This window comes from Thunnus thynnus, chromosome 16, assembly GCF_963924715.1.
Source record: "Thunnus thynnus chromosome 16, fThuThy2.1, whole genome shotgun sequence".
In the NCBI taxonomy this organism is placed as follows: domain Eukaryota; kingdom Metazoa; phylum Chordata; class Actinopteri; order Scombriformes; family Scombridae; genus Thunnus; species Thunnus thynnus.
The window spans coordinates 13,457,294-13,471,862 of record NC_089532.1 but is presented as its reverse complement, the minus strand read 5'-3'; the positions used below and the strand labels follow the sequence as shown (position 1 = coordinate 13,471,862).

The 14,569-nt window shown below is 38.4% G+C and overlaps 1 protein-coding gene across 1 annotated transcript in view; it reads left to right on the top strand.

The window, feature by feature from the left end:
• Positions 1–8,241: 8,241 nt before the first annotated feature.
• LOC137200005 (uncharacterized protein C14orf132) overlaps positions 8,242–14,569 on the top strand; it is a 32,464-nt gene continuing 26,136 nt past the window's right edge. Inside the window, exon 1 of the mRNA XM_067614668.1 lies at positions 8,242–8,951. Within this exon, the coding sequence (XP_067470769.1) occupies positions 8,925–8,951 (27 nt within the window). The 5' untranslated portion in view covers positions 8,242–8,924. The remainder of the gene's footprint in view (positions 8,952–14,569) is intronic.

Sequence of the window (14,569 nt, the reverse complement as noted above, 5' to 3'; positions counted from 1 at the left end):
GTGCGTCAGTTGCCCAGTGCTCAGTGTTGTCATTTCACACTAAAAGATTCTGAACACACGTACGACATCCACAGAGGGAGGGAATACCACAAAATGTCAGGGCAGTTTGCCCAGCATTTGCTGCTAAAAGTCAAATACACACACTGGAAAGTGGCCCAGCTGAGTGGCAGCGTGCCGTGGCATTCAGGCATGAGATAGTGTGTGTGTGGATGCACCCAAACTTGTTGCAAAAGTTAGCTTTTTAAAATTTCTTTTGGTCCACTTCAGCTTGAATATATTACCACAGAGACGAACGCATTTGAAAGTCAATTTTATTTCAAGTGGAGGGCAGGGTTGAGCCTCGGGCTAAAATGAATATCCCAGGCAGACATACCCAAAATTAATCAGGTGATCATACGGGTAGATTTTGGGAGGAGCAGTTCATTTACATTAATTTAGGATGGGTGAGAGCACATAGAGGATGTAGGAAGAGAGCCAGGTCCAAAAATAAATAAAATAAGTGAGTTTTGCTGTGTCACATGGATTGCCCCCCGGGTGAGGATGTCATAAGCCTTGCATTAAATGAAGCTGATACATTTCAGGCTGTATTAAATATTACTTCAGGGGAAAAGGAAGCAGAAGTAAACAGAATGGCCCCAAAAATCATATTGATCCAAATGAAGACTTAACCTAAACATTGTGTATGAAGTATTGGCAGTAGGCAATTGTACATGTTGTGTGTTATCGCTTTTACAATAAATATTATTATCCAGGCATTTATGGTCAGTCACACTTTATTGAACCCCTTGCAGAAATGTATCCTCTGCATTTGGCACATTCCAACACTTTAGGAGGAATAGACAGCACAGCATCTTGGGGAACAACTCCAGCTTTAAAGCCTTGGGAAAGGCCAAGGGAAATGGCAGGAATCTTCCCTGCACGTTACTCGCATGTATTTATTATGCTATATATTGTTTATGATATACTATAGCCATAACAGTCACAAGCACAAATAAAGGATGAATTCTACTGATCCAAAAACATGCACCAACCGCATTTGAGATCTTAAGTTTCTTACTGATGTTATGGTGATTTTTTATTTATTTATTTTTTTTACATTTTATGATACAGCATGTAGTATTGACCTTATAGCCCGCCCAGTTTTGTCTCTGAACTTCGGTTAAGATGATGAAGATGATAACTGAACGTATCAATACAATGATACAGATTATTTAGTTATTACCATTATTTGCATTCTTCACAGTCACTAAACCAGATCAATTTTTTAAAATAATAGTCTGTTTTGTGATTTATCAATACAAACCTGACTATGAAATATTACATATTTTATCGATATTAATGCTGTACTTTATTTATAAAAACAGGTCAGATATTTGCTTAAATGTAGGCACAAGGTGACCACAAGCAGCAGTGGTCAATGTACACAACGCAACATATCTACACTTCCGGTGAAGAAAGGAAGTTAAAAGACAAAATGACGGAGTCTGCGCACTTCGATAGGTCAAGAGGACTCTGTTAAATAATTCTCTAGATGCTCGTTTCACTACACTCACCCAGGGTAAATACAGACTGCACATAATAAGAGAAATAACCACCATGTTCTGTTGCAGTAAATATTAGTTATTAGTGTGTGTGTGTGTGTGTGTGTGTGCGTGTGCATGTGTGAGAGGTCAGAGGCCACGGTTATACATGCGGGACCTTGATGTTGTTGCTGCAGCAAAGTGGAGTGTTTCTGGCAGGACTGATGCAATGAGAGCTGAAGGATAAAACGGTCAGAGGTCAAACCATGCGCGGCTTTCTTCTCCATCTGAAGTGTACACACACTCACATGCACACACTTAAGTACTACACACACAGTGGACTTGGATGTGTATTGGCCTGTGGCATAAATATTATATATTACATATATAATATACTGAATGTTATATAGATGGTGGCCACAAACACAACTTTTTGCTCTAGCAACTGAAATACACATGCCAATTTGGGAAAAAAAAAAAAAACAAACTTAAAAAAGTGTTCTATTACTGTATGTTACATGTGTATGTATTCCGATCACACATGAGCATGGGAAGTTAAAGGATTTCCTTTAGGAATCCTTTTAAGTGAAAGGGAGAAACTCTGCTGTTCTCGTCAGGTCGAGATTGGCAGTTGGGGCTTTTGATGTGACTGGTAATCTTCTCAATGCCTGAGAAGTTGCCTGGTAGCATTAAAGCACAACAAAGCAGCCGCTGCACACAAGACGTTTGGCTCATGGTATTACACAGATTCATTTTCTTTCAAAGTGGGAAAGGGGCAGAAGGATTGTCTGTTTTCTGCATCTCTAGGATTATACATACAGCCTGAAAGTACTTGCAGGTATCTTCAGTCTGGATAACAAAATTAAGAATGTTCAGGTGAAAACGAGCAGTTGTTGCTTTAACACAGGCTTTGAAATGTTTTGATGTGTATGTTTGTTGCAGTAGTACCCGTTGTGATTTACAATGACCATGATCCACCACCCCTCTTGAACTTGTCACAGTGTCTGAACCAGAGACTAGGTGGTTATTGTTCTTGCAGTCTTACTGTCTAGATATTCATTGTGTTAAAGGGACTGACAGCTTGATGGCAGATGTGCTGTCCAGAGCTCCTGAACTGTAATGACGTTTAATTGTGTGTTCCTCTCCTAGGTTATCTTTTTTTGCCTCCTCCTGGCCCCATAAAAATTGCTTCTTAGGTATACTAGCTTTTGACGTGGGAATCTGGCACCTAGGGATACTGGAACATTGGAGGAGGCTCCTACATTGTGCTTTTAAAAGGTAAGAAACCAATTAGTATTGTTGAGGTAGCTTTAGATCTATTATTGGCTTAGTGCCCAATCTTGTTCAAGTTGTTCAAGAGTCAGCGTCATTTTTTAAACACCACACATCTGACTCAGTCACTCATACCTTCACTACTGACTATACTGAATTCAATGTCTCATTGTGGGTTTTTGTTACACTAGAGTCTTTTGTTAAAATAAATGTATTTTGTTTTTTGCTTTCTACCTGCGTCTCCCTCTCTTTTGTCATGACAGTACAAAATCCTGACAAAGGATTTCTTATGCTCACATTTGCTTGAAATGTAGCAATGAAACTAAGCTTCTGTGACTTTGAGCAATCTTTTGGATTAGATTACATAATATAAAACATAACTCAGATGAAGAAGTACAGTAATTAACAAAACACACAGTTAGATCCACTATGTGTACAATTTGAAAATTATAAATTTTGGCCTCCCCCAGTGGCAGAACCAAAAAAGACACTGTGACAGCATTCACCTTCACAGGATGCTGTCATGCAAGATTTATGCACTGCTTTGTGTTCCAAGCATGTTAGCGTTTGTTATTTTTTATGTTTCAAGGTAGTGGAGCGCACTCCTTTTTTGGAAGGTCCTGGTTCCAAACAGAAAAGATGGTGATGACCATAAGCAGCAACTCTATGCTTCAAACCAGCTCCAATGTAAACCAATGGGTAATGTCACACCTCGCTATGTCCATCTTTATATACATTCTATGTAAACTGTGTAACCACATGCATTATACACATACTGTACAAATACAGTATGCTCTTGCTTCCTTGTGTAAACACACAGAATATATGCATGAGTGCATGCACACACACACACACACACACACACACACACACACACACACATACACTCTCTCTTTCACCTGTAGACACTGAGAAATGTGGCCACGGCCTGTGAATTTACCACATCTGACTGTCCAATAACAGCTGCTGCCGGAGAAACAAAGCCAGGGAGGCCATTGCAATTTTGGACTGTGATATGGTTGAAATGCATTAATTTAGCCAGAGCAAATGTGGCGCGCAGATGCACAGAGAGGCTTATCAAGACGGCTCCTCCATCCATATTGTCGGTTGATGAAAAAAAAGAAGAAAAAAAAAGAAAAGCCAGACTTGGCTGAGAGTTAAACCAAAAAAAGTCAGTCACCTTGATGATAGATGAAAAGCAAAGAAACCACTTTATAAGGTATCAATTTCAAAAACGGAGACAGGAACTTCAGTGGATGTCTGGAATATGAAGTCGCAGATGGCTCTTGTGAGAAATGTGGAGAGAACCATGGTGTGTAAAGCAATGTTAAGACTGCATCCCTGTGGGTTACCCATGGTCAAACACACACATGATGAATTTCAATATATTCAGCCGAGCATTAATTATGAATCACCTGCCTTGTTGGCTATGCATCAGTTGAGAAGGAGCAAACTAAGACATACTGTACACTGAGTGCACAAAGCTTAGAAAAGAGCTTATACAGCACATGAACAGGTATGTGTGTGTGTGTGTGTGTGTGTATGTGTGAGCATCCATGTGACATTATGTGTTTGCTATTGTGTGGGAGGAGTAGCGTGAATTTACTCATATCTTCTTTGACAAATAATAAATAGTGTGTGTGTGTGTGTGTGGGAAGGATGGATGTGGGGATCGTACTCATTATGTATTGTTTCCCTGATGGTTTTGGTTCAAAATCCCCTTGTTTGATGCTTGATTCATTGCATTTTGATTGATTACATATAGACTTTCAACAGCACTAATGTTATTCATAGGTTCTGACATGCAGCAGTCATGGCCAAAATGACAGCAAAAGACCCCCAAGACTAAAGATATTTAGGAATAATCAAAGACCATGACCGATCTCCAAAGAATCCACCCTTGCACGCACACATGCAGTACACATAAATACATAAAAATCACACAAATACAAACATGTGGATTCTGGGATATATGTGCCTAGGTGACAGACCACATCAGTCACACCACAGGCATCCATAAATGTTAAGCAGGGCAGCCTAGTAGGTGGCATGACATTATTCCAACTCATTACCATCAACCTGGAATATTGTAACATGACAAGATCCAGTTTGATGCTTGTTAATAATCTATTTTTACCTGGATTATACTGCTGTAAATCGGGGCCAGCGAATGCCCAGTGGCATGTCCACAACAACATGAAAGTGGTTGCAGAACAGATGATGTTTAGGAGAAGCACAGAGATAAGACTAAATTGAATTTTAGGTGCTGTTTAAGCGGCTGTTTTCTACTCTAGTGTTGTGTTTGTAAAGATGTTGTTGAAGCCTTTTTTTTGTTGTCGGTAGATGTGCAGTGAAAATGTCAACTTACCAGGTAACATCAACACATGTTAAAAATGTATTGGTGTAATAAATTCGACTGCATTGGCAATGTCAACAGGTGAGACACCTGATCCATATTTCAGAGTAGCACAGTACGGGAAATGTTTGTGTGTTTTACCATGTTACTGTACAGATAGATATAACAGTTCAACAGATTTCACCTTTCAGACAGTGGTTAAAAGTATAGTGTTGACAGGTTATATGACAAGATTTTGAGAATGAAGTCATAATATCCCAAGAAAAAACTTTTAATATTTTGTTGTAATTTTATGTGTATTACAAGAAAAAGGTTTACTCATATCAAGTCTAAAATCTATACAAGTTTGGCATAACCTCTCACCTGTTTAGTATTTAATTCTTGTGACATTAGGAGTAACATTAGGATCTCTTAATATTGTGACTCTTCAATAATTTATGAATTTACTCTTGATTACTTTATCCTAGGATAATACTTGGTAAAAAAAAATTTACATGTCACATATAGTTATCTACAGAGTTATTAAAGTGCTAATCGGTTTGAATAGATGATTCTTTTGCTCCAATATTATTATTTAAGTTTTCAAAAAAGAAAAACAACAACATACCATTTCCACAGAAAATGAAGGAAAGAAGCTTTACTGGTAAATTGTATTTGGACCACCTGATTTTACTTCCAAGTACTCTTGCCAGAGTACAATTAGGCTCAATGATCAGTGTTCAAGTAGTGACTTAAAAAACATCACTCTAATGCCACAATGCGTGACACCAGCACTGGATCTTTAATCAATCCAATTTTAAGAGTAATTTTGTCCCTAAACTCAAACCCAAGATCAGAGTTTAGATGTTGCAACTAATAAATCAGAGCGTCTGTGGGGAAATGTTGATATGCTGCATTGCTAACTGGATCACTGAGTAACTCGGAGCAAAGTGTTCCACTGTCTGCTTTTAAGAAATATTACAGCCCTCAGAGTGACACAATATTGCTGAAAAATTCAATATTTGGAATTCTTTTCTTGTGGAAACCTGCAGTATAGATGTCACAGGTTTACTGTTGTCAGCCCAGGCCTTATTAAAATGTCATTTCCCATCATTCTTTACTGTGTATAGCACACATTTTGACAAATGTATCACTCTGTTGCAGCTTCTAAACCACTGTTCAGTGGGGAAATCACTAAAAAAAAAGTAAATCTTATTTTCAAGCAAGTGGAAGTGCACAGTTCAGTTGAAAAGAAACACAAAACATGTTGTCTATTAAGTGTAATTGACTTGAATTGAATTTTGCACAACTGGCTGCTGTCAACACAGATGTGCGGTAGACACAGCCAATAAAACCTGGAATACAAGCCTCTTTTCATTGGCAGAACATATAGATGTATGTATGTATGTATGTATGTATGTATGTATGTATGTATGTCTGTATGTATGTATGTTTGTATGTATGTATGTATGACTTCCTGTTTGTGAAAAAGAGTTTTATCCTTATTTTTGAAGGCCTCAGCAATTTCTTCATTTGACTGTTTAATCACTTCAGCAGAGTGGTGGATTTATTGAGGTTATGCTATGCTTTTAAGTGGTGGAAAACAATAATTTTAATAAATTCTTGGTTGAAAAACAGAGAACCTACAGGCTAATTTATGGTAATTGAGTGCTTAAAAGCAAAAAAATAAGCATGTTAACTGTGGAAGTGTCACTCACAGGCATTACAGTAATTTAATGATTTAAATATGCCAAAAAAAACCCACAAATATCACATTAAATTTAAATTCAACATAAATATACTGACAAAAAAAAAGACAAAATCAGACATCAACTCTGTGTATGTGTTGTTAATATTGACATTACAGTGGCCTTAACAGTGTAATGCCTGCACATAGTACAAAGTGTCCTTTACGATCTGAATGAGACATTCATAATCAGGATGTTAATAAAGAAACTGTTATATTAGTTCTCCTTAAAAACTGTAAGTGGAACTGGAGTGGAGTGAAATCCCCAACATTGGAAGACTGAACTGGATGTAATGTTTGCCTGCTCAGCAAGAAAAAAAAAAAAAAAAAAAAAAACGACAGAAGGATGGAGTCTGAACTGCTGATCTCGGATATCTGCTTCATCCCCTGCATGGCAGAGGTTATGGTAAACTATCAAAAACACAACTGGGGATCCAGCTTAGCTAGCAAGAACCCATCAATATTTCCCACCAAACTCCAAGGACAAAGTAATCAAACTTGCTCTCAAATATGCTTTATCCTACAAAATATGAACCAGTTTCTCATATATTTCATTCTAAAAGGCTTTATCATTTGTGTTTGTTAATTAGAATTAGAAAAATTAGAAGTAAACAAAGAGATCCTGGAAAAATCAAAATATTGTGATACTTGACTAAGACAAAGAATATTGTAATAAGAATAAGTGCAGTCTGCCCAATAGCCCACTATTGAGCTCTGTGAAGCTGCTTTGTATGTGGAGCCTGGTGTTACTCAACCAAGGAATGAATTTAAGTATTCACAGTGAAGGCTAGGTCACGATTAAATTAATCACTCTTCAAACTGTAAGTGGAGCTTGTTAATTGGCTTTTTTGAAGAGACTCTCCACTGAATAATAGCAGCATCCTTTATTCTGCCGGCCGAGATAATTCAAGAATGTGTCATTAGTTTTAGGCCGCGAGTTTTCAATGGAGCTTCGGATTGGGCGAGTTAAGTGCACATGACGACGGTTTGAGCTCATCATCCATGCATTCATTTTACCTGCGAACACTCACACACCTGTTGTGTTCGTGACTGACTTTTGAGATGCAAGTATTCTGCGTGTGACACTACTTGGTCAAAAGTATGTGGACACCTGAAGATTACAGCCATATGTGGTTGTTATCATTCCTTATCACAGCCTCTACACTTCTACAGTATATATAGGAGAGGTTTTCCACAAGGTTTTGGAACCTTGCTGCACTAATTTGTTCCCATTCAGCCAAAAGAGCATAATGAGGTCAAGCACTGATGTTGGGATGAGGTCTGGCTGCATTCCAGTTCATCCCAAAGATGTTGAAAGGAGTTGAGGTCACTGTCCTCACCTTGTTAACACAATCTGTTGCCACAAAACTAGAAGCACATAATAGTCTAGGATATAATTGTCTGCAGCAGCATTAAGATGCATCTTAATTAGGAACTGTTGTGGCCACTTAACATAATCAAAATCAAATTAAACTGAAATCAGAAGGCAACTGATGCACGGCAATGTGTGCATTTGTCACTCTCATTTGGAGGAAAGAAAAACGAGAATGAAAAGAAAATGAAGAAGAAAATAAAAGGAGGCACAGAAAGAGAGGATCAGGCACAAAGAGACAGCAACAAAGAAGCAGAAAAAAATCCAGGAAAAGGCAAAGATAGAGAGGTGGGCACAGAAAGAAAAAGAAAGACAGTGAGTGAGTGAGTGAGTGAGTGAGAAAGAGAGAGAGGGGACTTCGTAATATGTGACAATCCAGCTCCACAGCCTCCTCCACTGCCTCTCTCATGCCGTCTCCTGCATCCTCATCTCGTCATTTCTCCTTCTGCTGCGCTTCTTTGCCTCCTCTGTCATTTCCCTTCATTTTCTCCTCCTCCTTCGTTTTATTTTCATTCGTCATCTTCGACATGTTCTTCACGTGAAGTCCGACAACTTGCAGAGCCCGTGGATGCCGAGTCAAATCAAAAGGACAGGCAAATGCTCTATCGGGGAATAAGAGAAGGAAACACGCAGGTTTGCATCTTACACTGAGTGCCTTGGCTTGAAGGGAGCAACAGTATGGATCTGTCATTCATGGCTGCGCAGGTAAGTCATTTTTCCTCCAAATTGCGCACAAATTTTTGGCTCTTCTGAACTTTTTTATTTAGACATTTTGTCAATTGATTTCATGGGCGTGGCAGGTCAACAAGTTCATGTGAGCTTTGACAATTCATATCTATTTATCAAGATAATTAGTATCATATCTTTAGTTTCCCTATCTGGAAAATCAATGCATATTCCCATAATATCGCTAAAGGGACTTAAACGGAGTTGAGGTAGCCTGCACTCTTGGTACTTTTTGTTCCTATTGTCAATATTTTGGTGAACAGTTTTCACGTGCATTATTATTGCTAATGAGCTTATAATTACCAAAACAAAATTGATTACAGATTTAGAGTTAGAATCTAGAGCAAAGATAGTGATTCATAAAAGGAAGCATAACTTTAACTGCACAGCATGCATTTCCTATTATTCCCCTCATAATTGAATTTAGTGTATGTGTTTACCCCAATAAATGCCACTACCAAAGACCTTGTGGCATATGTGCATTCTCTAGTGATTTGCATAACAATATATTTTTTTAATATGTTACACTCAATTGATTTTAGCTTCACAGCGAACAACATGTGATATTGTGCATCTGTTGTGGACATGTGCAAATGTTGTATCCTTCCTGCCCTCCCCTCTCTCAGTGTCTGGCTTCTTATGGTTTGTCTGGTGCCATCTACTTTGGCATTTTCTGTGCAGCTGCTTTTAGAGCATTCATGGCATTATCTCTGCTGCCAAATTACCGTTTTGCAGGCCAGACTAAGCCAAGGGCTCCCAAATCGTATTAAGTTAAGGACCCCTAAATAGAAATGCATTGGAGCGTGGCCCCATCTGAGAATACAGTTTTTTTGTTCAATATGACTTGATTGAATGATACTGTAACAGTGACGAGGATGAAACTGATCATCAACAATGTCAGCATTACTCATTATCTTATTGTGCAAACTTTTAGTAAGTAACTAATCAAAATCAGTCCATTTATTCACCTTATATTGACAAGAAATGTTGTCAATCTGCTCACGTCTTTCTTAAAAAACTTAACAATTACAGCAGCTGATAACAGCGTGGTGAAAGAGGCAGAATCCTGCGAGTCGTGAGGAGTTACTCATATTCACAACTGGGAATGGTTGGATGCCACAGTGTTTGAAACCACTTAGCTGGAGCAGTGGGGACTTTTGTGCCTATGTAGTATATTTCTTCTGCCTTCGCTATGTGTGTAGGTGCACAGCTATATAAAAGATATACACACTGCCAATAAAGCTGGAGGACAGCAGTTGGCTTTACTGGAAGCAGTTGTGAGACTGTGAAAACTGTACTGGACAACAAATTTAACAATAGGGATTATAGATCAGAAGAAGTGAGATACCCCATACAAGCAAGAGATCATATTTGTTGTAAAAGAAAAAAAATCAATTAATACAGTAACAAGGACTCTGGATTTATATTGATATTAGTATAGACTAACTGTCCAATTAGTTACAAAGTATCACCAGTGCAAAAATTGACACAACACAATAATTAATCTAGTAAATATACATGTAACATCAGCATCCACCAGATTAAACTTGGCTGTGGCTGAGAGGTAGAGCAGGTCGTCCATTAATCGCAAGATTGGCGGTTCAATCCCCAGCTCCTCCAGTACGCATGTTAAAGTGTCCTTGGACAAGATACTGAACCCCAAATTGCTCCTGAAGGCTGTGCCATCGGTGTGTGAAAGTGTGTGTGAATGATTAGAAACTCCTCTTGATGAGCAGGTTGGCACCTTGCAATGGCAGCCTCTGCCATCAGTGTATGAATGTGTGTGTGTGTGCATGAACGTTGGCATGTAGTGTAAAGTGCTTTGAGTGGTTGGAAGACTAGAAAGGCATTATATAGATGCAGTCCATTTGCCATTCACATGAATACATAAGTTACCCAAACAGTAAATCAACAGCCTATTAGCCTCAGATAGCTACAGTATTATAATGGCTAACTTAGCTGTCAACTGTTTGCAGAAAAATACAATTCTTACCAAATTACAGATCAACAATCACAAAACAGTTATAATAAAAAAAAAAACCTACAGATAATACTCCAACAAGGGCCTTTGGGGAATAGATAAAAGATGCCTGTCAATATTTGGTTGGTCACAGATGTGACAAAAGGCTGAATGTAACAATGTCAGTTAAACTGCTATAAATTGTCCAAGTGAAAGTAAGAAAACCTCATTCAAAATTCCATTGACATTAGTTATAATGTAAATAATTAAAAATACAGCCTTCAGCCTTTCTCAACAGTATCTCATATTGTTTACTCCACATGATTCAACAAGAATGGTGATTGAAAAAAAAAACCCACAATCTAATATTGTTGTCTATTCAATATTTCTGCATTTACATGGCCTCTTTGAGCCTTAGACCATCAGGGGTTAAATGTCACTGCTTGACAGACATGCTGAGACCCTGGGCAAGTCATGGGTATGGATATTCTTAGACAGCAGACATTACAGCTAAAAGCTGAAAAAACATCAGAAGATTGTGTTGGTGAGTTTTATGAATATGAAGGAAACCAAATTCCAATTACTTGAGTATTCGTGCTCGTAAATTTTAATGGAAGATGTAGTTTTTTGTGTGCTCACAAAACATTTGTTTAACGTTTTTCCTAGGAAGACAGATGAGTTACAGAGGCTAGCTCATGACTTCGGCTCTCCAGGGGTTGCTATTAGCAACAGAACACTCAACTTAAACCAACTGCCAGTTGCAAAGTAATGTTAAGGGGGACGTCGATTTATCGACAATTTATCGTGCACATTTCCAGGTCTATATTTATAGTCTGGTGCTCTACTGGAAAAGCCCTTATTTAACTTATACTGGCCCTTTATGCAGCCCCTCATTTCAGCCTCTGTTTGAAACAAGCTGTTTTAGCTCCTGTCTCTTTAAGGCCCCTCTCCTGAGCCTCCGAGCTAACAAAACAGTAGTAGTTCTTTAGTTGAAATAGAAACTTCTCATAAACATTTATACATGTTTGAGCCCATATGCGAGTGGTCAATGCGAACAACCCATAAAACAATCTTAGCAACAACTTTAGGAATACACGGCCGTTTGTGGTCATGCACAAACAATTTGATGTCATCACAAGGAGGAAGTAGAGGTAACATTGCAAACAAAGCGTTCAGAGCAGGTTGAAGCCCTGGCTTTTGACTTTCATTGAGCATGTTTATATACGTTCAACTCAAGTTGTGAACCTTTGACTATGTTTAACATATTTTTATACTGCTATTTCAGATGTATAACAGAAAATTACAAAAGCATGATATGTCCCCTTTAACAGATCTGGTGAAAGATGAGGTTGACAACAATGTAGTAATTTCCTTGTTGGTGCAAGTCATAACCTGGGTTAAATAAGGCTCTGTTTTACTTCCAGTTCCCCGCGACCTCATACCTTATACTTATTCCCTGCATTTTCCCAGCATTTACGCATCTTCTCAGGAATGCAAGTTTTTTTTTAGATAGGTAATGACTAATTTCTAAATCTGATTTTACTGAGGTGAAATTTGTTTCAGTGCCCTGAGTCACTCTGTAATGGTGACTGTGAATGAAGTCAGGCAAATGTCCCTAGAGTTCTGACGACTGACTTCACAATGGATGATTTTTTGCCCATCCATCTCGGTGTAGCTCTGCTGTCTGCAAATCATTGGACCTTTGCCATCACTTTGTCTCTAAAAAGATGACGGATGCTGCCATAATGTTCTCTCCTAAAGACAGAGAAAGTTTTTAAAGAACTCCAACTCAGTGGAGCTAGTTAGTGATTTCCTCCCTGTTGGATAGGATGAAGAATGAGGAGTTGGGAGGATGTCTTTAATACTGTATATTGTGAGAACACATGAAACTCATTAACAATGTAAATCTTTCAGAATGTCCTAAACTAAGATTTGCATTTAGCAAAAGCTTATCCAGCAAGACAAGGAAATGCTTTGTCTGTATAATTATTATACAGAATACCAGTTTAGGCTGGTAACATAAAGGGGCATTGTTTCACTGTATTTGTCCCTCCTCCTTTTTTGTTGAAATGTTTTTGTACGATATCACAGAAACATGCTAAATAGCTCTCTGCAGAACAACGTGTGTGCTTTTGTGTTTGGTGAATGATTTGCATTTGGCAGCGATGCCTCACTGGTTAGAAATGAAAAGGGCATACTTCATTAGGTTGAAAGTGGTGGCATCCTCAAGCATTACAAAACATGGATTAATAGGTGACAATCACAGTGAAGCTTTTGAATACTAAGTTGAGGGCAATGAGGCAATTTGTTCTTTATATTTTCAAATAGACTGAATTGAGAAATGTTTCAGTGTTCAGACCAACTAATGTGATGGTTAATCATGTACATCTTTGTACCTTGTGCAGGCTGTGACTGTAGAAATAATTAAAATGGCAGATGCTAAGGCATTAAAATGAGTCTTCTCTGGTTACTAACTGATGGTGAGTTGATGTGTTGTAGACATGCTCCAGAGCCATCCTGGGCATTTTGCCAGTCTCAGACTTGCTTCAGCTGACGGATCAACCACACAGAGCAGCAAAACCCTTAAGGCTCTGTCTATCCAGTACACGATGACCCACTGGCCTCTGCCTTTTACTCATTTTTGCACGTGCACACACACACAGGCCTCTTTTAAGAATGTACTTAAGGCAACATTGATCCCCACATTTAAGAATAAAGGCACCGGATGAATGTTAGTCCAGCACTCTATATGTTTATTCCCTTTACTTTAAAATGTTGTCATTACTTACATCACTGGACACTTAAAGGGCAATGTTGGTCTGTTTCTATAATCTCACCTCAGATGTTTTGTCTTTTCATGACAGGCCATCAACATCTATCATTACTCATTCACTTATTCAGTGAAGATGTGGCTGTGAGCCATTCTACCCGACAGGGTTGTCCATCTCTCCTCATGTTACAGAGAGCAGACAAGAGTGAAAGGATGAGGATGGAGGGAGTGGCTGACAGCCTCAACATAAACAGAGCCATCTGTATTTACCCATAGCAACAGGCTCCTCAGACCAGATTCAGACAGCATTGGCAAATACTCTTTGGGTTACTTTGGTGCCAAACAATAGGACTATACGATAAGTTACAGAGTCAGTACAATTTAAATAGATGATAGATTGATTTAAGGTTAGTAGATGTTTCTGTGGCAAATTGTTGAAACATAATACAGTCAGCTCCACATGCTTCTGTCAGGTTACATGTACAGCAAAAATGTTTTTGTTCCCTTAATCTTAGAATTATGAACTTTGTCTTTATTAAGGAGTGCAGATGGTCAAAATAAAACATTTGAACCAAATAAACATGTAATATAAGTGACGTATGAGGGAAGACAGACTGAATGGAAAGATTTGTTTGTGCACCTCCCCTGATGTGAAGCCAGATATGGAAATGCGAGTTGAAGAGTTCACAGATGGGATTATTTTCCTATTAGATACCCTTTTCAAAAGAGCAGCCACCATAAGGCCTATATCAAGACCATCTTTGTTCTCAATTACATAAAAACAATTATCTCACTGTGCATTCTTCACACACAGACTGTCCCCTTTAAAAAATAAGTCTCATGGTCTCTATAGTGGAGGCTTATTTG